We start from the raw sequence: 23306 nt of genomic DNA on the forward strand, positions 1-23306 counted from the left end.
TCTTAAAAATTGATAATATTTGATATCAGTTCTGATCTGATGGTGTGTTGGCTCTGATGGCAATCCTGCTTAGTTGTATTCCTGCACTGCTGAGAGCAATTGGCTTGCCCCTTAGCCACTTCCAGAGCTGTTGTAATACAAATTTGTATGCTTAGGGTGTAAATCAGGTATGGGAACTCGCCTAGCACTTAAAAAGCTTTTCTCTGTCTGATCTCTCAGGTTGAAAAATTGTGAACCGCTGTGTAAAAGTCGTCAGTGGGGCTGAGTGGAGAGAAAAGGGAGGGTACAGAAAACTGCTCTTGCTCTAAAGGCAATGTGTCATGACCCTTCAATTCTGCAGCTATCTGCTGAAGTTTTTTGGCTGGTTGTTGCTAGCCCTTCTTTATTGCCACTAAAAGTTACCTAGAAGGAAACATTTTCAAAATGTCTTAGACTGTGAATGATTTTTCCTGGGCAACATCAGAGGAATTCTTGATGAAGCCTGGTTTGGCTTCCAGTTCTTCAGGCAGATACAATTAGGTTAGTGCTTGTTAAGCTAATGTTGTGCATGCCTCAGAGAGGACTTCAGGAAAAGCTTCTTTCCTTATTTCTGTTTACTGCTCGTGTTCTGTCCGAATCTTCATCTTTGCACCTGCATCTCCTGCTGTGCCTCCCAGTACCTGTCCTGCTCCAGCCTATGACTAACATGCCTGCTAAAGCAACGTCTTACACGTAACCTGCTCTCTAGCAATCCTAACCCACTGTGGGGGGACACTGCTGTTGTCTTCAAGGTTTTCATGATTTGAAAACTCATGGACACAGGACCTGCAAGCTGATGCCAGAAACAACTGTCCCTTTCCTCATGGTGTGGCATCCCCAGCACCTGGCTAGCTTTCAGCCCTAGCCCACCAGGCCAAAGGGGAATGGTTTGAAACTAAGATTCAGATTAGATGTCAGGGGTACATTTCTCAGTGAGAGGGCAGTGAGGCAGTGGCACAGCTGCCCAGAGAAGCTGTGGTGCCTCATCCCTGGAGGTGGTCAAGGGCAGGTAGAGTGCTACTCCATGCAGCCTGAGTTGGTGGGGGCAGCCCACGGCAGGCTCGGCTTTGAGGTTCCTTCAAAACCAAACCGTTCTGTGATTCAATGACTGCTGCTCCCATCCTGCCACAGGAGACGTGGCTGAGGCTGTGGCAGGGAGGGCAGAGCCAAGTGTCCGCTGTCTACAAGGCAATTGGGCTCGCGGACCACGATAGGACGGTTCTTCAATTGCCCTTTCTGTGCACACAATGGAGGCCCTGCGGGATTCCTGAAAGCACCTCTCCTCAGAACATCCAGCAGACAGGACGGGGATGAGAACAACGATGGCGACGCACAAGGACAAGGACAGCCCCGCCGTCGCTACTCCGGGGGCGGAGGAACTCCCTTCGCCCCTCAGCCAAGTCTCGCGAGATTCCGCCCGGCAACTGGGCAGTTCTCGCGAGGTTTCCGCCTCGCTGCGGGCGGCGGCTCCATGCGGTCGGAGCGGGAGCCTGGGCTGGGACCGGCGAGGGGCGGCGGCTGCGGCCGCGAGAAGCGACCCATGGAGGTTCCCCTGGGGCGGGAGTCTCCGCGCCGGGAGCCGGACACCGCGCCCAACCCGCCGCCGTCCCCGGCCCCACCGCTTCCCTCGGCGCCGGTTAAACTGCGAGATGAGAAAAAAACGGCGCTGAGCAAAGTGAGGGGTGCGGGGCTGGGGGTGGCGGGGTGGGGGCGCGTAACCGCCGCGCTCGTGGCGGGGTGCGGCTGCGGGCGCTGAGGCACCGCGGCACCGTGTGGGGAGCGCTGCCTTCCCCCGTGCCGCATCGGGAAAGCGGCGCCGCGGATGTCCTGTGTGCGGTGTGCTGGGCTGCCGGGTACCGCCCAGCGCCGATCCTCCAAGGGACACCGAGGCTGAGGCTGCAGCCGCAGCTCCCAGGTTAAGGAGGGGCTTTTAGAAGAGGACCGGCGCGATCGATTTGGTCTTTTTCGTGCTATTCAGATGGAAGATAACTCTCCCTTTTATCTACGCAGGTGGTTATTCGACGGCTCCCTCCTTGTCTAACCAAGGAGCAGCTGGAGGAGCAGCTACACCCTCTCCCTGCTCATGATTATTTTGAGTTTTGCACTGCTGATCCCAGGTGAGGATGAGCTGTCTGTGTAGGATTTCAGGTGCTTAAAGCATTATTAAGGCAGTTTGGACACTCAATTACTTATTTTGTCCATGGAGCCCATTTGTAAGTTACATAAAATATTTGGATATATATATTTGCAGAGATAATACATTCCTGTCTCTTCCATATGTACTCAACGGTTTTAAAACAATTTTTTTTTGTGTGCAAATAGAGCATAGTTTTGTTTGAAACCATCACCCTGCTTTTAATTAGTAAAAATTGTTGTTTATTGGCTATGATAAAGACAACTGAGGGGAAACATCACCAAATTTTTCATGAGTGCCATTCGACCTCAATTTCTTAATTTGCTTATGTATTCCTGTCTTTATTTCATACCAATTTTTTTTTCAAGTAATCAACTTTTATTCATTAACATACTCGGTATCACAGTGGCAGAATGCCATTCCCTTTTGAACAGAACAATTTCTAGATGAATTTAACCATAGAAGTAACCAAAGCATCCTATCTGCTACATCTCCTTGTGCTCAGAATAACTAAAGGATGTGATTCATCTTGCCCAGCTTAGGCTGTCTTGGTGTGCGGTGAATCATCCTCCATAGGCGTACATATTTATATATGTACATATATACATGTTCTCTCAGAGTCAATTCCACAAAAAGTAACCAATATCTGTTTAGTGACAGTTTGGTGCTTGCTTTCTCCAAAGAGTGTCTTCATCCTAACTGCGCAAATGCCAGGAACCAGTTCAAAAATGAAAATTTTAACTTTCCAAAGCAGTTGTTGGCTTAAGAATCTAGGTTATCACCAGTCTTCAGAAAGATAAGCAACGGGCAACAGTTGGCTTTCTATGACTATTTGTTGTTTTACTGGACCAGCATCATGTTGCCCATCCCAGGTCATGTTTTCTATACATGGTCTTTTTGTCTTCCACTGATTCCACTCTTTCTAGATCTTGTACCAGGCACATAGTAGCAACCAATACAGGAAGTTGAGTGGCAGTGAATTCATAGAGATTAAATGCTACCCAATGAAAGAATGGCTTGGAGAAGCTACTCAGAGAGGAGGACACTTTTTGGAAGGAGAGTGAGGCATACAAATGGACAGGTTATGATTCAGAAGCAGACAAGTTTGTCCTTAAATGCTGTTAGATCCCATTTTAGCCCCATGTGGGGATTCCAGAGAACAGAAATTTGTAATAGTTCATTCAGTTTTCTCCAGCTGTGGAATACAGACATAATACTTTTTCACTCTTAAGCTGTGCAACTTTGTGCTTGAGAACAATGTCAGAAATGGAGGTTCAAAATGGTTCAGAAGCCAAATACTGAACTATACAAGTATTAATCCATGAAGACCTATTAAACACAAGGGTGTGAGTTTTGAATTACAAAGTCCCTGGGCTGCAAATGGCTGAAATGATGCAGTAGGTGAAGTGTCAGTTTGTAGTTTCCTCTTATTTATACATTTCCTCTAAGCATCCCCTACCTGTTGTGCTCAGAGAGGACTTCTTTTTTCTTACCAAGGTCATCTCACCCCACAGGACAGAACAAACATTTGTGGTCTACCCATGTGTTTTTGTAAGATACGCATCCATATATCAAGTCTGGTTTTACTGTTCTTGTGATAAAGGTTACTTGTAATTTTATAATGTCCTGTTATTATAACCAAACTGTAAAACTTTTAACAATTTCATATAACTCAGATGTCATTATTGTGTAACACTGTTACATCCATTTCAGTAAAATCATTTCACAAAGTTTGACTCTTGTGTTGTAATTCATTCATTTTTTCTGATGCATTTGATTCACTGCATTAAGTTCCGTTTTCTCTCTTGTACATTGGTATCAAAATACAAGCAAAGCAGTGTGTTTGTCACTGATTCTGTGGCCTTCAGGAGGGTTTGATAAGCATGCTACCTGTAGTTGACAGTGAAGAGGCTGCCTACTTGGTGGTCCGGTCTTGTTCTCAGGTGCCAAAAAAATAACTACATCTTCTAGATATTCTTTTAAGGCTGCGTGTGTTTGTGAGCCTTCTAGAACTCTAGTGCAGCGGTTGAGCTCTGCTCCTGCAGGACTTGGGTCATCCCTCAAGACTGGCAGTGACTGCAGAACTCACTAAAAATGTAAGAGTAAAGAGATGAGAACAGGAGCTTTGCTTCTGTGAAAGCCAGCCAAGTAGTTGATGCCTTACCTTGTATCAAAGACAGAATCTTGCAAACAACACTCCTCCTCTGCCATCATAGGTGCTTCCCAGTGTTTTGTGGAGGATCATTGTAGGCAAACAGCATTCCTACTGCAGGATGGCAGCGTGCACGCAGGAACTGAAGAACAACACCTTTAAGGGAATCACATGTGGTGTGATAAAGGAGGCAGTGGTTCTTGGTTGGTCACCACAGCTGCGGTGTTGCTGATTCTTGGCTGCCAGACAAATTGTGCTTGTTTTCTATCTGTAAAAAGGGAAAGCTCAGTTCATTAAAAATTACACCAGTACCATCCACTGTATGAATGGCAATAGGTAGAGACAACGATGAAGGCCAGTGGATTTTAGCTTGGTGTACAAAGAGTTATCAAGTTTGATCCAAAATTATGCTTAAACACATGAGTGGATGGAGGAGTTTACAGGGCACTCCAAAATTTATATGTTGATTTTATATATGTATTTAATATACGTATGTTAATGCATGTGTATGTACATATGTATGTGCACCACAAATGATAAGTTGGTATTATATGTTACTGTTTATATTTTAGATAACAACCTTGCTGTATCTTCTTACAAAATGGTGCTAAAAGATAAGAAAAAGATAGCTTTTAGAACATTTTTGTTGTAGAAATTGTCGGAAAAGTTTAAGGGGATGTTGTAGTTAGTATTATAAAAATGCCCATTACCTAAAAGATTGAATATCCTGCAGCGCACAACAGAAAGCAAAGAAACTGTATGTTGAAGTGAAGACATGTGAATAGTCAGACTTGTCTGGGTTATTTCCATAGAAATGCCTGTAATTAATATCACAGAGATGCCAGCATCATGTGCAGTGCATCTGTCCAAAATATGATGTGGATGGAAAGCAGCTTTACAGAAAGTAAACATGGGTAAAGAGAACCAGCTGTGTGATGGTAAAACTAGCCATGCAATCTCGAAACTGAACTTCAAATCCCAGGTGGTATCTGTGCTGGCAGATGATTGAGAAAAAGAGGAGACGTGCAGGGCCCAGGGTCCCTTTTGTAGAGCAGTGCCTGGGGAACTCGTGTGGAAGGCAAAGCCCTGCAGAGCAAAAGCTGTTTTCTCCAATGTCTTCAGAGAGTTGGACTGTACCTTCCTGTGAGAGGACGGCAGCCACAGTGGCCTCCCAGCCGTGTGAAGCATGTGCTTTCTGCTGCTCAGCAGCACTGCTGAGTTCTTAGAGGATGGATAAATGGCGAGAGAATCTGGAGCAGGCAGCTGCAGTTGGAAGGTCCCTGAAACCCAGGCTGCTATTAGGCATTTCTGATCTGCTAGGTTTAGTCAGCTTCCCATTTGGAAGTTGAGTTTCATGCATTCTTTTTTTCAGATGCACTGCTGCTGTTGGATAAAAAGCTTGAAGGGATCCGAAACACAGATCAGGCTTTTATGTAACTGATATCCCACTCGTGTTTGAGGACGGGCTCTTTATTTGTAGAAGTGACTGCATCGTGTACTTTCTAAGCATTGTCACAGCTATTTGTCTGTCACCTTCTACCCTGATACACGGCAACAGTAATGGAGAGAGAATCCAATTTGATTGTGCTACTGTGCATACCAATATCACACTGTAGACAAGCATGCTTTAGTATGTATGTTTAGTATATTTAGTATGTTTCTGCTGATGTGAAGTTCTTGAAGACTTAAAATGTATCTCAATTACGTTGGATCCCTTATTTTTGAAGACAAAGTCTAAATCCTTGCTTTCCAGGGACTGTGTCCAGAGAACATTTACATGTTCCAGATGCACGTTGTTCTCTTACTAATACATGTTTCTCTGTTTGAAAGATACTTTGATATCAAAGTCTAAGCAAAAAACGTTAGAAAAATCCTATGTTGGAAAAGATAATATTTCCGAATCAGATGGGAAATGGATGGATGGTGATCACCATGGAAGTGAGAGAGGTTTGTTCCTTCCTGGGAGCCATCACTTACCAGACTTCTTTGCTGATGCAGCAGTTAAGAGGCACTTCTTCCAGCACAACTATGAAGTGTCACAGTAGACTTTCTTTCTTTGCAGACACTTGCAACTCTTACTGTTTTCTAAAGAGTTTTCTAATATTACTTTTTGACAGTATATACTGTTAAAAATCATGAAAGCTGTTAAATTTCATCCTTTTTTTTCTTGCTTTGAAAACACTGAGATGGAAGCTGGCTTGTTTCTGCTGCACTGCATGTTGCTAATGACTCCACGCGCTCCTGGAGATGCCTTGTGTTTCATGTGCAGACCGGAGGTTTGCAAATCTGATAACGTAGAACTCTGCAGGGTGTGTGGAAGAACTCCATGGCAAAGCACAGCCATATGTACCCATGCTCATTTGGTTGAGCTGTCTAGATGTTTCCTGCGAGCAGACTGTACCACCTGTGTGAGCTGTGCTGGATAAGGAAGTGTGCTCTGTGTAGCATCTTTCAGCACTGCTTTGTGTCAACAGCATAGCACTAGCTGTGCCCAGTCAGGCATTTCTGTGGTTGCCTCCCTTCTTGGAGATCTTCTGAAGCCCCATGGCCCTGGGCACCCTGCTCTGAGTGGCCCTGCTGGAGCAGGGGTTGGACCAGAGGGACCCAGAGGGTCCCTGCCAGCCTGAGCCGTCCTGTGCTTCTGTGATACCTGCTTGCAGTTCATTCAAGGCTATTCCCTTCCTAGAATGTCAAAATAGTGAATAAATATGTATGAAATAACAATTCCATAGAATTAGAGGGCGCATCTTCTGCATGCTTTAGAGGCACCTTGTAAAACATCTAAGTGAGAAAAGCCCTCTTGCACTTGTAAAGTGTAAGACTTTACTTCCACTGTAACTTCCACTTGAAGCACTTTGTGCTTCTCCTGACTACGATGTCAAGCACAAGTTGGGGCATTTTACAACATGGTTAGATATCAGCAGTGCTGCTCTTTGGTCACCTTGCAAAATGCAAAGTGGAATTCACATAGACACACATCTGAAAAAGAGAAAATGATTACTTGTCTTGTAGTAACTGTTACTCTTTGAGATGCCACACACGTGACCTCTATCTTTGCTCTTTCTCACCGGATGTGAAAATCTCATTCTGAAATAGCTGTGATTTTAAATCTGGTTGCAACTGTGTGTGCTGATTGTCTTCTGCTGCTGCTGGTGAGTTTATCTTAAGACAGTGCTTGTATGGCAGCAGTACGATGAATACAGATATATTAAATTTATGGGCTCACGTTCAAATCAGATACATTCAAGTATATTAAAAAAATGTATTAACATGCAGACATCACTAAAAGCAGATTAAGCCAAACCTTTTTACATCATAATTGTGTGGGAGAGAGAGTTAAGTGTGCACCTGACACTTAGCTGATGAGTGGTAATGCATTACATTACCATAGTTCCATTGGTAGAGGTGGTGTGCCAGCCCTGAGGTTTTGATCTGGCACGCTAATATTTAGAGTGGAACCAGTGCCAACAAATTCTTGAAGGATCACAATTATATTGGGTAAGTACCTGTTCTTTCTTTTGCTAAAAAAGGTTTTTGATTTGTTCAGTAATTTTTCTCCACAATTAGACATTGCATACATATTCATGCACATGTCCAATTGAGTTTATTTGTATGGAATGCGGCATATTAGCTTGCCAAGTATTAGGTTATTTAATCTTTCTTTAAGGTGGGAATCTCTTTAAATACAGTGATGGCTTGGCGACTTCCAGTTCACTGAAAGCTTTTACTTCTACTGTGTCAGCAATGGAAGACTTTCCTATCATGCCCAAGAAGTTCTCCAAAAGCACTGCTGTTATTCATTTCTCAAGTCATGAACAAATAGACTTCAAGCTTTGATCCTACGAAATGGAAACGTATGCTCTGCAATTTAAGGAGACAAAACAAGCTAGAAACATTTGCTCAGAATAAATTTCACAGTTGGATCAGGAATTCAGTCACAGAGTTGATAGACATAATAGATATTTTTATATGTATGTAGAGACTTAAGTATGCATGATTAAGGTAGCCGTTTCCCAAAGAGAATGAGAATGGCAGTGTGATCTATCTATTTCATTTTTCCAGGCCTGAACGGAACAGTAAATAACAGAAAATAACATTGTTTCTTGTTGCAGCCTTTATCCTCATCTCTACTCAAGAGCATACATTAACTTTAGAAATCCTGAGGACATCCTTCTTTTTAGAGATCGCTTTGATGGCTATGTCTTCATTGATAATAAAGGTTGGACTATTTGTAAGATATTACATGTGAATACATACATACCTACATACCATTTTAGAACATTAATTCATTTCATTTTTTATAATTAAGCTTTTTTTTTTTCCTCAATATACAGTTAATTACATAAAAGTACACTAAAGCAAAATCTGGCTATTTAAAGATAATGAAGTGAAAAATGTATTTGTCCATGCAGTCTTGCTTGTCTGCGTGGTGTGCACAATTCATCTGCATTTTTGTAACTCAAGCAGCACACTGTCAGGATCCTATTCATTATCTTATGTGAGCTTCACAATTCACCACAACAGTGACCCAAAACATTGCAAGCACGAGTGGCTGGATTCTTTGGTGTGTTTCTGTGAGATAAAGCAGTGCTATGCATTCCCCTTCTGAGAAAGCAAAACATTGTCCTCACCATTTTGGTTGCACGATATGAGATATGTATGCCTTGACTTTTCAGAGAGCATTTATGTTTGATAGAACCTCAGATGCTTTCAGCCTGATTTCCATAACTGTGTGTGCTTACCTGTATTTGTCGATAAGAGCCTGAACATCTTGAGTTGCAAGCAAAGGAGTGATGAGATTAGTTGCCGCCTTTGAAATGTTCAGTTTGCAAGTTTGTCCAACAGATCTCTGTAATGTAGGTGTGCATAAATTCTGATCTACAATAGTTTTAAGCAGCCATAGCCAAGAAACAGTGTGTTACTGTAGCTGTTCCTTGCCTCACTCACAGATTCTGTTAGAAATTGCGTGGGTTGTATAAAAAGAAACTTGATTTGTGGGTTTTATTGAACATTGTCTATTTTGTGTGCTGAGTGTTGCAGAGGTCCTGTGAAATAGTCTTGTCTGGTCTTACTGGAGAGTTATTCTCCGTTGAAGCTGTCTGCCAAACTAATAAGTATCTCTGCAGCTTTTCCTACCTCAGATATTTCATATGTTTCATCACTCAAAGTGTTCAAGACCAGGTTGGATGGGGCTTTGGGCAGCCTGATCTTTGAGGTCCCTTCCAACCCAAACCAGTTAATTCTGTGATAAGCTTCTAACTTGGATTTGGATAGATTTTTCCAAAGGTGGAGAACAGCACATTCCTCACTGTATGTGATTGCCAGATTTCAAATTCTGCTGTAAAGTAGGAGACAGGGCAACTCCTTACTAACAGAGTTCCTTAATGTTTGTGTTTTATCTTGCCTTCTTCTCTGAAACAGCTGGGTTGTTTTAGCTGAAGTAGAAATAAACTATTTTTATGATTTTGCCAAGACTCCACGTAGTCTAAATTAGGCACATTCCTCAGTGTTATGCTGGATTGAAGCCAGAATATTGTGTGCACTACAAAACTGAGTTTGGAGACAGCTAGTCAGTTTGGCATGGTTGTTTGCAAATATCAAGCCCAAGCTTGGATTGCAAGTGCCTTCTAGTGAAGCTTGTGGCAGCGTTTCATTTATGAGGCTCAAACTAAAATAAGGATTACTAGGTTCAGAATGGTTAACAGATTTAAATCATATTTTCAGTAGACTTGAGCTAAGTGTGGTCTTGAACCTGCATTAAGTGGAAACCAGGCAAAATTCAAAAGCTACATGTTGTCCTCACAGCAATCCAAAGACGATTCCAGGGTGCAAGGCAAAACTCAAAACCAAAGAATCTAGCCCATAAACACAAACTAGAAGTTGTGCAGTTCACCATAATAGAAAGCAGAAGGAAGAGTTTCACACACTTGTACACTGTGAGTTTTAGAATTCTGAAAGAAGGCAGCATTTCTTTCGACTGTATATTAGCCAGTTGTTTGGTTGGTTGGGTTTTTTTTTTAAATTAAGATTTCTGGCAACAAAATGTTACAGAAGTTGCTCAGTTGTTTAAAATTCACCTCCCAGTAGTACTTACTCGTTTGTCAGCATGAGATTTGATGTCAGTTTTTTCTATTCAATGGCAATCTTTGAAGAATTGAAAGAGAATTATAAATGATAATGTAAAACTTTTACTGTGCAACAGCACTCGTCTTCATTTTGACAGCTTTTGCTAGCATGTCAAAATAATAATGTAATAATAATAATGTTGAAGTATGTGATTCAAATATTAAAGTATTTTGTTTTGAATCCAAAATACAGCCATGTGCGATTCGTCCTTAGAAATTTAGGATGGGAATTTAGAAACATCCACCTTTGCTTTCAAGTAAGGCTACCCAACGCAGATTTGAAGGGTTTGGAAAACCTTACTTGAATACAAGGAATGCTTCCCAAAATAAAAATTAAGTGATGATCTCTTTTAAGGTTTGGAGTACCCTGCAGTGGTTGAATTTGCTCCATTTCAGAAGATTTCTAAAAAGAAGTTGAAAAAGAAAGATGCCAAAGCTGGGAGCATTGAAGATGGTAAGCATACCTTCATGATGTCACAGTGGAAAATACATTCCATTTCTGTCGTGTGAAGTACTAACATAGTTCAAAAATTTATCTTCACAGACCCAGAATATAGGAAATTTTTAGAAAGTTACTGTGCTGATGAAGAGAAAATCTGTGCCAATCCTGAGACTCTTTTGGGAGAGATTGAGGCCAAAACAAGGGAACTCATTGGTCTGTTTTCTTGACTTTTCTTATTTTTGAGAATATTTAATATATTATTTTTATATCTTTAACGTATTACTGCATGATATGACCTGTTCAATCTGGTAGAGGCTGAGGTTATCACACTTAGGAATTTTATTCCCCAGCCAAGTAGTGAGAGGAAACACCTCTCCTGTTCTTTTGAGGCTCCGTGCATGGAATCACTTGACTTCACCAGAAGTTCTGCATGGGGAGTGGCTTCAGTTAGGTCCTTCGTACTTCTAAATGCTTACGGATGTGTTATAAAAAGATGTAAGATTTATTTTCAAAAGATAAAATAGCTAAATGCCTAACAGTTGCTCTCTGACATTAGCTGCTTTTATTGTGAAACATGAAATGACCTCTGTTCTCATGGGCAAGCTTTTGCAAAAGCTTTGAAAGTAAGGCTACGCTTTATTCTCTATATGCATGCAGCATGACTTTCACAGTCTCACGGGGAATCTTTAATAAGATATCGCTGAAATCTTCCTGAACAAATTGCATCAAATTTCAATTACAGGTTTCAGCAATATGAATATTACTAGTTACAAGCACAAATCATGAGTGTGTTGTCAACGAAGGGCAAACTGTGTGCTGTGATCCATATTGCGCTGTATAACAGAAATATGATGCTTTGTCTTCTTTTCAATTCAGTCTTTCAAAGAGTACCTTTATGGGACTGACTTAGTGACTGTAACACTCCACAGCAGTGCCATGCTTTAGATAATTATTTGACTATCAGCAAACATGTAGAAGAAGGCTGTTATTAGAAGATGCACAAAACAGACCTGGAAAGATGTGGAAAAAAAAAAAAGCAGATGGGATGAAATGCAGCACTCAGCACAGCAGTGCTGACTGCTCACGTTTTTCTGAGGTCAGAATATTTTAATTGCTAGGACTGTTAGAATACTGAACTACATAGAGAAAAATAAAGCTGTTAAAGGAGTTTGCAGCACAGACATGAATGATGAGGAGCAGTAAGCATTGCAGGAGGTGGTCACAGGTGATGAAGCCTCCCTACCATCATGCTAAGGGCAAGAAGCCCTGCCCAGCTCTGGCTTGGAGTAGTTCTGCATTTTAGCACATTGTCAAAGCTCTTTCAGAACTCTTACATTACTGAGAGAAAATTTTCCTGGTATGGAAGACCTATTTTTCATTGCAGATGTGATGTGATCTATGTCTTTTCAAAGCCTCTAAATAATAGTGCTACATCACACTGAGAAACACAGATAACTCTTTCCAGAATACTGGAACTTGGCAGCTGCCAGAACTCAGCTTTCAGGGTAACAGGGATTATTGGTGTGCTGCACCTCTAAGTGACAACCTGTAGAGCACTCACTCTTTCCCCTGGTGTGACAATTTGCTAGGAAAAAACAAACAAACAAACAAAACCAACCAAAAACCAACTTTTGCTGTTATTTCTCTATAATTTAAAAGTAGCCTGCTTTTTTTTTTTTTTTTTTTTTTGGTCCCTGTGTGTAACAAGCATTTATGCAGAGCAGCATTAGTTTGTCTTCATGTGCATAAATTAATAGTGTGCTGGGAAGATGTGGAACTTCAACAATGTGGAGGAAATGGAAGTTACAGAACTGTGGCCATTTAGCAAATTCTGTTATCAGTAACACTGTGGCTCTTCTCACTATGGAAGTTTCCCCAGTAATTTTTATTTACCCCCAAATCATCCTAGTATTGAAGAGCAGAGCACAAGCACTCAACTTTTTCTAAGAAAGTCTACAGTTTCCAGAAAGATGAACTTAAAAATACTCTGACTCGCAGTGAAGATGATCAGCTTTGAGAGCCACAGATTTCAAAATAACAAAGTTGCCTGAAAGCAGCTGGACATAAGGAATGTTAACAGTCTGTGTGTGTTAAACCACAGAAAATCTAATCAGTTGTTTTTTGCTACCAGTACAAAAACATAGATCACTTCAGTGGATGGCAAGTTTATAGCAAAAGCGTGTGAGACGTTAGGTTATGTGTATGTCTAGTTTCAAAGGTGCTAATAACTGCGTAAGTTAATGAAAGATGTGCCCAGGACTTTGTTGGCAGAATTGGGCCTTACATTCTCAGCATTTCTCCAGGTAGCGTTGCTACTGCAAGCCAGCATGGTTTGTGCATCACGTCAGATGCGTTAGCTCCTCAATTTCAGTGTGACAGAGAGATATAAAACAGAATTTCTCTGTAACAGGATAAAGGTAAGCTCATTCTTCTGGCTTGTTTGTAGAAAGCAAGATAAAATATAAAAGTTGTTGCTGATGGATTTCTTCATTTTGTAATGTATTTTCTTTCAACATTTCTTAAACGTTTACAGAAAAACCTTAGATTTTTATTTAGAGTAAGGCTTATAAATGAGGGGAGTATGATTCAAATTTTATTGATATGCATCTTTTTTTATCTTCCTCTTCTGATAGTACTCGTCACACTGCCTCTCTTCTGTGAACTTCCATGTTGCCATTTCTGATCCAACCCCTTGCACTACAGCATTAGTCATGTCTAGAATCAGGTGCTGGACCCCTGGTGTGGCAGATTCTTCCTCATACCTTCTGGTGACAATCTGTGGTCAATTCCAGCGTGTGGAAATGACCAGAGATGCTCAGACAGGGAATTTACAGGGGCAGGAGAGGGCAGCAGAGCTGCAGATTTGGGAGACTGGAAGGGAGGACAGTGAGGACCTAAAATTTGTCAGAAATTGTGGGCACAGAGGAAAGAAAGAAAAAGCACTGGAAGTATGGGGTAGAGAGAGGAATATCCCAAACCAGCAAGTCTGTTTTGCTTCTTGCTTTTGAACATTGATATTTGCTAAAGATAAACACTGAATCAAATCAAACTTATTAATTCATAACTTCACAACAAAGCTTTTTTGTTTAGGTTTCTTGTTTGTTTGTTTTTTTGCTCTTAAGTTATTTAGATATTCTAAACAAAAACATTCAAATGGTTTTGGGATAGGAGGGTATGTCTGGATTTCGGCTACGCCATTTGAAATTTGATTGAGAATTTCTTTTTTTCTTTTGCCTTTTCTGTTCTTTCTTCCAAATCGTATCATTTGCTGTTCTCTTCTGGTTTCAGGAAGAGACTGTAAAAATTGTAGAGCATTTTTTAGCTAAGTATTTTCTGTAACATTCTTTTCTGCTCACAGTATGTGGGTTCAAATTTGAATTCAGCGTTGACAATCGTAGGTGCCTTATGTATGATACAAAATTTGATGATGTCTTCAAGCTTCAGTAGAATTTGAGGATGGCTCAGGCAAGTGACTTAGGCTTGATTTTGGGGTGTGAAGATAGTTCTGTAACGTAAGAATGGCTGTGTGATCCAGCAAATGATCACCCAAATATGTTATTTGGGAAACCAGAGCTTTGTTGAATCTGTTGACACTTTGTTGTATCCTATATCCTATATCCTATATCCTATATCCTATATCCTATTTATCTTTTATTATTCTTGTTTTTCCATGGAATGGTGAATGCTAAATGGGAGTCCAATGGAAATGTTATATGTGAATGAGAATGTTTCTTTCATAATGTACTTTGAAATTTGGGACTGAAGAGTGATATGTGAGATATGTGGACTGTACGTGAACAGCAATCTAACTAGGTTTTGATGTACAAAAGTTAAAAGAGGAATAGATACAGTAGTAGGAATGTGGCAGAATTAGATACTGAACACGGTTATTTTTTTGATGAGCAAGAGAAAAATGCCATTTTCTGAAAATATATGATTTTAAATTTAAAAGTTAAATAATCAAGCAACATATCTCTGTTGCTTCTTACCCTATCAGCAAAAGAAAAAAACCAACAATCCCAAATAATGTGCTTCTAAAATGGAATGATGGGAACACCATCCATACAAAATAAATAGATTTATATATTATTTGGCTCTCTTGCAGATAAAGTTAGAAAGAAGGGATTAGTACTGAAGTAAAGAAATGAGTACATATTTTAGGAGTTGAACACTATATCACAAATTTTTTGTGTTTTAGCTAGAAGAACAACACCCCTTTTGGAATATATTAAAAATAGAAAATTAGAAAAGCAGGTACGTTCAGATTTTTGCCTGAAGTTCAACATTTATGTTTCAAGTGGTTTTCCTTTGGGCAATTCACAATTAATCGTTTTGAACTCTTCAGAGAATTCGAGAGGAGAAAAGGGAGGAACGAAGGCGGAGGGAATTGGAGAAGAAGCGTCTGAGAGAAGAAGAGAAAAGGAAACGCAGAGAAGAGGAAAGACGTAAAAGGAAAGAAGCAGAGAAACATAAGAAAATTTCTGACAAAGAGATAAGGATCAAGGTACCTTAACAAAACCAAAGCAAACCTCCTCTGCTGAAGTTACTCAGAAGTTCTTTTGGTTTCAGGCTGTTTATACCGTGTACCACGGTATGGTGTGGTGATAGCAAAGTCGTTTTTACTGGAAGGAGGAATAAAGTAAGGCTTAGGCTGAGCACTGTTGTTGAAAAGCCTGACTGAAAACCTTAGATGCAATGATGTGCTAATGCAGTTACAGTGACAGGCAACTGTATGTCCTTATATAACAATGCCACATTCTGTGCTGACATAACCTGACAGAACCAGATTGCTCTGTGCTAACACATCAGAGCATTAATGCAAATATGGCTTTTAGCTCTTTGTCGTGTAAATCTAGCCGTATGTGCTGAGGGTGTTTTTTGTTTATGCTCAGAACTGGTTTATTTTAATAGTATCCTTTTACCCAGTTATTAAAAAGGCTTGTTATAATTTATAAATAAGGATATATTTTAATAATGTTATAATTATACATTGATTTCATAGAATGTGTAAATATTATCATATATAACTATACTAATTGTATATAGTAACAACATTATATATAATTTCAATCTGTATTATATTTTAACACTCTGAACGGATGTACTTTTAATGACTTAGATGGATGCATTTTGTGGTATTAAGTCTCCACATTTAAAACCTTCTTTGTATAAGACAAGAAACATAAAAAAAACCTAATCACTTCATTTAAATTTGGTAGTGCTGGAAAAGTTTGGTAGGTCTTTGATGAGGTAAACTGATGTAAGGATGCAGAGATTCACTCCAGATCTTGTGAGGGAGTCAAAGCACAAAGCTATGTAGCTTCCTCCTCTTCCTTTTCATCTCAGACAACACTTGCCTCCATCTAAATTTATGGGAACAGCACGTTCTGAAGCAGCTACACTTTTTTCATATTTGTGTGTAAGGGCAAACATTCTAGAACTGCAGAACAAAAGGGACTTGTCCTTTAAAAGATATTCCCCAAAATTTGTTGTCCAAAAAGCCCTAGTATTTCTGATCTGTCATCTATGGGAATGTGACCTTGAAAACTAGTTCTGTCCCTGAGGAAAGGAAAAATACTACCTGAGAGAAACATTGTAGGTTCTCCTAGGTATTGAAGAATAAAAACTTTTCAGGGGAAAAAAAAAAAAAGGTGGAATGAAAAGTTTGTTGAGATATTCTACTCGTTATTGAAATGTTAGAAGACTACCTTGAGACACTTGGTCCTTCTATAGAGGTTATTGCTGTAACTCTAGATACTGCCCTGTGTGGATTATTTGTTGAGGAATTAACAGAATTCTTGAAAGGTTTAATCTCCAAAGTTACAAAGTAATACAGTATTTCCTGCTAACTCCTTCATTTTCCTTCAGTCTGTATTTTTGTTAAGGTGTATTCATACGAAGCACCAATTTCCACATGCCAGTCAGTCCCAAATAGCATCACACATTTTATATATAATACTTGAAGGAGTGAACTATTAATCCTGCTCTTCTTGTAGTATTGTAGAGGTTCTGCTTTTATTTTATTGGCAATGACGTTGAGCTCTGCTGTTACATGATTTCTAAGAAATCATTGACTGTACATAAAACTCAGGAAAGAAGAGTAGGTAAGTGCTTTCTCCAATATTCTTGACAAATTCAAAGCATGCTGGTGAATGCCTGTTAGTGACTGCACCTCCTTACCAAAAGGAAACTGCTGTTCAAAAAAATAACTTTTAAAAATATATACTTTATAAAAGATATTCACAGCATTTAATAAGATATCTTAAATCTGAACAGGTCGTTGTTATATTCAATACGTTGTTAAAATGTCCGTTATATAAAGATAATAACTTTATGTCATAACATAAACAAATATTTTTAGCTTCTTAAGAAGCCTGAAAAAGGAGATGAGCCAGCCAGTGAGAGGCACAAAGAAAAAGATGAAGAAGCTGACACTGAAGAAAACAAGTGGGATAAGTCTCCTGGACCTGGGAGTATCAGATCCAAGTCGTTGGAAGGTTCATTAAAAGAGCTTAAGGAGAAGTAAGTGTTATTTATCTTAGAGGCTCCAAATTAGTTCCAAAAATCTTTGATTTGAAGGCTTAGCCAGGATGTAAGAGCTTGGTTGGGTGTTCGTCAGAAGGGAGCTGATTTCATTTTGCATGTGTATGAATCTCTCACTGTCCTTTTTGTAAAAGGTGTTTAGTAACAACTTAGTGACCTGATGGTAGTAATAGTGGATGCAGTTTGTTATTTGTGAAATGCTTTGAAATCCCAGATTGGAAGGATTTCTGCATGAAAAGTAATATACATATATTGCTCATCTCTTTTATCTGTGACCAGGGACCTGAAACATGGGCTCAAAGTTTCAGCATGCCGTGTTCTGAAAGGTCCTGAAAGGTGCTGAAAACTTCCATTCTCTGGTGGAAAATGAAAATATTCAGGAAATCTTGAGTTGATGTTCTTCAGCAAAGGAAAAACAGGACAGGAAAAGTGCCCAAAAATGCTCGTAGGGGCAAGTCAATTTTTTGCTAGTAAGGCTTTTTATGGACTAAGCTTTATGTTCTGCCATATAGCATTTTCAGTAATGATCCTGTAAATTTAACAAGGCATCAGTATAGCTTTTCCAAGTGTAAAAGAGAATCCTTTTGGCTGTGCATGTACAGTAAGTTACCTTGTCTTTCCAAGTGCTTGCTTCATCATGACTATTGATTATTAGGGTAAATAGATACTGTGTTATTGACACAGAAATAAACCAGAACTTGGAACTCTACAAGAGGGGCTGATTTAAGGCTTGCTAGCTATAGCTTTCTACATTTACTTTGTAATCAAGTTATTGCTTATCCCTTTGTTTCCACTCCTCTTCCCTGTGACTGAACTGTAGAAAGCTGCTCTGGCCATACTGCAGCTGGGGTCTGTCTCCCTCTCACTGGGCACAAGTGTTCCTCCATCACTTGCAGGAGGAGATAGCAAGGCACTGGGAAGCTCTGCAGCAGCAAATCTGGGTGTGCCCCCTGTCTTTGGTCACGACACGCTGCAGAGCCTTGCTAGGACCTTCAATTTTAAGCATTCAAATGTATGAAACATACAAAAAGAAACTACCCATATTTGCTGCTTTTAAAATTTAATCTGCTCTGTAATCTTCCTTCATTATTTACAGTTTTGTTTTATGAGAGAAGCGCAGGCTTGCTGAACTGGAACAATGAAGTGAATGGGAGAGCTGAGAGTTGTATCAGACAGGCAGCAAAATGTTGCAAACTAAGAGTCTTTATAATATAAACCCATTGCAGCAGAGCATAAATTTAAGTATTACGTGGTGATAAGGTAATGATGCCCAACAAAAAGAAATATTAAGGTAGGCAAAAGTGTTTGGAGACAAAATAAATGCTGGGAACGCAAGCATTCATTTTCAGATACCTCCCCAAAGTTCCAATGTTTGTCAGTGAATAACTTTTGCTAATAAATGGTTGTGCAGGATGTGCACAGTTCCTTTGGGCCCTGAATGCTTCCTTTCAAGGTAGCACTCTTGTCCATAGGTACGGCTCTTCTCAAGAGCGGCCGCAAGACCTGGTGATGCAGCACAGGGTTATGTGAGGAGCACTGGGGAACCACATAAGGGATTGCAGAGGGGGATAAAGGTTGGAGCAGAGGCCTCCCACAGCAGGTGCACAAAAACCAGATTTTGCTTGCAAAGTTTTATCTGCTGCTTTTTGAACTTAATGCATCATGGAGAGCTGGATATACATAAGTGAGACATTCAGCAAAATTGCACATAACTCTTCTTTATTAAAGGAAAAAGCCTTCATACATAACTGACCTAAAGACTGTTGAAGATGAAATGAAGCTTTGTATTCCATATGTCAATAGCTTTTTTTTTTTAAGCTGTTTATTGCTTGGATTTCCTTTCTTTTTCTACATTCATACAGGTCACAAAATGATAGTGACAAAGAGCAAAGAGATTTGGAGAGAAGATTTCGAGAAAAAGAACCTGAAAGGCAAAGGTATCGACTGGATGATGGCAGAAAGCATAGAACTCACTATGAGTTTGACAAGTTTGTGAGAAGGACTGAAGAAGAGCTGAAATGGGGGAAAGGATACAACCAAGACAGAGGAAAGAAAGGGAACCACAACTACAGCTTCACTGTGGAGGCAGTAGACAAACTGGGTAAAGAGGACAAGTGTGATGACATGGCATCCAAAAAGGAGCGCATAAGAAATAAGGTTCTTTTATTCATTTAGGATAATCTTTCATTAGTTAAATATGCTTCAAGATCACAGGTTTTCCTTTTGCAAACTTAGCATAAAGATACTTTTTTAAAAAAAAAAAAAAAAAAGAACAATTCTTTATTTCATTTTCAGTAAAACCCCAACTTCTTTTTATTGCCGTCAAAGAACAACAGCAGTTAAAATAAGTTATGGTCACAGGTCTCTGCTGATTTGTATGTACCATATTCAACAATACCTTCTGTCTTACTTTCAATCCTAGCATTTTTAGAATGCTATTCTTGGAAGCCTTGTATTTTATGAGCCTATTAAAAATTGTTACACTTCTAGTTTGCAATGAAACTCAACAACTGTGGCATGCTCATCTTTGTGTTTCCATTACCCTGCCCATAAAGCCCTTACAATTGGCCAGGACATCACTAAGGACATAATGTGAGTAATGACATATCTAAATAGCTAATTCAGAAAGTATTTAGGTATGCAGAAGGTATTTAGAGGAATGTGCCATTTCTTCAATATTGTATACCTGTCCGTTGGAGAAGGATGTTGTTTGCTTAGGATTTGTGTTCAATGTCAGGGAAAGAACAGGTGCAAAACCAGTGCAAATGGGGCTGGTAGCAGGGTGTGTAGCAGAGCTGTCCCTCCTCATCTCCTAGGGACACAGGCATCATTTTTCTCAGGCTCTGATTTCATGGATGTGCCAGAGTCTTTTCAGGAGGTGGTTATCCTTGTCAACCTCATTCTCTATCTGTTCTGGTCCTAGATTTTCTGCACAAGATGACTGAAACATTATTTTGTGTAGAAATTTATTCAGCATGTGAATCTCTTCTTTCAAACCAAATTCCTGATAAGGGTTGGGGGCGAGAGCTGCCAAGGAGTGAGCTGGTCACATGGTGGCATGAGTCCATATGGATCACATACAAAGCTGGCCCGGGTGGACTCACTATGCAAGCCGTGTGGGTCAGTTTGTGGGGAAAAAAAAAAAAAAGGGCTGTTTTAAAATAGGCTGCTTATTTTGTTTGCAAAGCTTAATGCAAGAATTTGATCAAAAAGCTGTGGTTGTGGTGAATGGGTTGCTCCATAACATTAAAAACTGGTATTTGCGTGAGTAAAATAAACAGTCTACTAGGAAAAGGCTTCTTAAGCAGTGTTTCTGTAATACATTTTATTCTTGAAATTTCAAGAATAAAAAGCACTCGCAAGAGCTGTGGAACTTCCCTGTTTGCAGGCTCAAGGTCTCTTTTCCTCTTTTTCTCCCATTTCCCAGTGGTCAAATCAGTGTGTTGTTGGGTCACACATGCGACTGAGTCAGCAGCACTGAACACATTCAGTTGAGGATCATTTTCTAGCTGTTATCTGCTAACGGGCCTACTGGTTTGTCTCATTTCATTGTGCTTATAGTTAGTATTTCTCACTCATCTGCCAAGTTGCAAGTGTGCAGGCTGTCGTTTCTGATTGCTGCTGGTGAAGGTAGCAACATATTTCAGAGTTTTACCTAGGCATGCATAGTAGTACTGTGTTTGATAACAGCCAGCAGTATTTCTCCTTGTTTATGTCAAATGTGTCATAAGATCTTTCCTTTTTACAGCTTTCTTCACTTATTCAAAATGCTTGGCTTTCAAGAATAGTGTTGGAAGCAAGACAGATATTAAATACTCAGTTGATTTTCCTTACACTTCATTTTTTCCCAGCTCTTACGATACATGAAGTAATTTAACACAAAATCTGCTTTCTTCACAAAAACTAATCTCTTTAAAACCCCACCTGTGTATCCCACACAGGTTTCTCAGAGAGTTAACCTCATCTGCTCCCCCCTAGGATCGCCCAGCCATGCAGCTGTACCAGCCAGGGGCTCGCATCCGAACGCATATGGGATCCACGAGTAAAGCCTACGACTGCAGTGGGAAGTCTTCTGAAGAAGCTCTTGACAAAAAATACGAGGTGGAAAACTCAGTGGGAGGTGGCTCTGAGAAGAGTGAGGAAGCAGAATAAAACAAACTGGAGGAAAGACTTGTGGAAAGGGATGAACTTCAGATTCAACATCGCCACACAGAGCTGTTTCAGAAGCCCATCAACAAAATTGTCATAGCTTTCTCTTACTTCCTCTGAAATAAAGGAAAGAGTGACTGGAGATATATAAAGTATCTTACAACAAAGGGATATGATTGCTTTTTTACATAAAGCAGAGCGAACACCATTTGCCCAATGTAAAAGCAGTCTGATGTTTTATTAGATTCACCTTGAGATATCAAATCTCTAATAGTTTTAAAGGAATATTTATAGAAAACCTCAGAAGTGATCTCACCTTTCCAAGTCTAAAGAAACAAAATGTGGATTTGTGTCATTGTGAGGCCTGAAGCACTTCCAGTGTGTCAGGTGCCTGGCAGTCCCAGGGCCCTCTCCTGCACACGGTGGTGCTGCCCAGCGCTGTGCAGCCCGGGGAGCTCTGCAGCCAGCAGTGTTTGCAGGGCACAGGAATGGCAGTGGGTGTCTGTATGTACCTTGTTGTGTTCACATTGTTTTTCAATTAACTACAGCGTCTAACAAGTGTTAGTAAAGCTACAAGTGTGTTGTTAGAGTGTTTGTCATTTTTGGAGCCACTTCTGCCTTTTATGTTTTAATGGATTCTTGTACTTGAAGCAGAAAAAAGCTAACACAAACCTCAGCACTTAAACAGTGCGTCTGGTTTTCTTGAATTAGCTGGGTTTTTTTATGGTTTTGACACTGACTTTTCAAAAAGTGATTGTACAGTGATGACCTTTTATATGCTGATGTTTGATGTGAGTTGCAGTTGCAGGGTCTGGACAATGTGAGACACGTGAGAGTTCGATTTGTTTGAAGAAAAACAAACACGAGTGTCAGCTGCAAAGTCCCATTTTGTAAGATCCAAGTCAGATTCTGCCCTCTGATGCAGACACATACATATATGTGTGTGTATATATATATATTTACAGTGTTTCCATCGGTTTCAACAACAGCTGCATGTTTATGGAAGGGCAAAACTCACTCATCTTTTACAGCTGAAAGTTTCACAGTCATCCAAAACCGAGACCTGCTGTGTTGATTAAGTTAATTGTAAGACATTCATTTATTTTTTACATCCTCTTTTAGCATTTTGTTAAGCATAACATTTAGTTGTTCTAGAACTGAAAACTTATTGATTGTATTTTCCAAGATACTAAGCATTACGTGAATAAAAGCAACAAGATTTTCACTATGATTTTAAGAACTGATCTTCTGTAGTTTGGGGTTTTTTTTTGTCTGTACTCTAAAAAAAAAAACCATAAGTAGAATGCTGTGCTACTCAGTATTCCTCAGAAACAGATAAAAATAGCATTGAGAAGAATTTTAATATCAAACTATGTAAGTGAGAGGCCAACTAAAACTACTTCAAAGCTTAAGTGAAACAACTGTTGGAAAACCATTTGGTTTTATCTTCATCTAAAGTTTATCTTGTTCACCAGGTTTATTCTGTCTGCTGAGAAGTGATTTGAGCTCAGCTTCCTGGCTGTGTGAAAGAGCCTGACTTGGTCTGAAAAGGAGACCTAACCAGGACAGTTCTGCAGTAGAGGCAGACAGGGTTCAATGGATTGGGGTCTGTGTAAAAGCAATCATTTGCAACCCATTGAGGTGCCCAGGGGACGTGGGCAGAGCTGTGCTGGCTCAAGGAGGGGTCTTGTTTGTGAGAGGAACCTGTAAGAGCAAGAGAAAAAGAGCTTGTGCACATGCTCA

General features: G+C 40.0%; 1 protein-coding gene across 1 annotated transcript; it reads left to right on the forward strand.

Moving 5' to 3' along the window:
- The first annotated feature begins 1604 nt into the window (after nt 1-1604).
- Nucleotides 1605-21651, forward strand: UPF3A (UPF3A regulator of nonsense mediated mRNA decay). Its single transcript, XM_042868429.1, has 9 exons — nt 1605-1693; nt 2029-2135; nt 10785-10883; nt 10974-11084; nt 15070-15125; nt 15217-15375; nt 17233-17393; nt 19277-19571; nt 21393-21651. Exons 2-9 carry the CDS (start codon nt 2102-2104, stop codon nt 21564-21566), a joined length of 1089 nt encoding a protein of 362 aa, XP_042724363.1. The 5' UTR covers nt 1605-1693; nt 2029-2101; the 3' UTR covers nt 21567-21651.
- The last annotated feature ends 1655 nt before the right edge of the window (nt 21652-23306 follow it).

This window comes from Lagopus leucura, unplaced genomic scaffold (assembly GCF_019238085.1).
Source record: "Lagopus leucura isolate 7727_CA_CO unplaced genomic scaffold, USGS_WTPT01 Super-Scaffold_100001, whole genome shotgun sequence".
Classification (NCBI taxonomy): domain Eukaryota; kingdom Metazoa; phylum Chordata; class Aves; order Galliformes; family Phasianidae; genus Lagopus; species Lagopus leucura.

Bases quoted from the DNA above. Each gene is read 5' to 3' on its own strand.
- UPF3A (XM_042868429.1), top strand. From the start codon at position 2,102: ATGATTATTTTGAGTTTTGCACTGCTGATCCCAG. The intron at 10,884-10,973 runs GTAAGCATACCT...TTATCTTCACAG, and splicing joins AGCTGGGAGCATTGAAGATG to ACCCAGAATATAGGAAATTT. The intron at 11,085-15,069 runs GTCTGTTTTCTT...TTTGTGTTTTAG, and splicing joins CAAAACAAGGGAACTCATTG to CTAGAAGAACAACACCCCTT.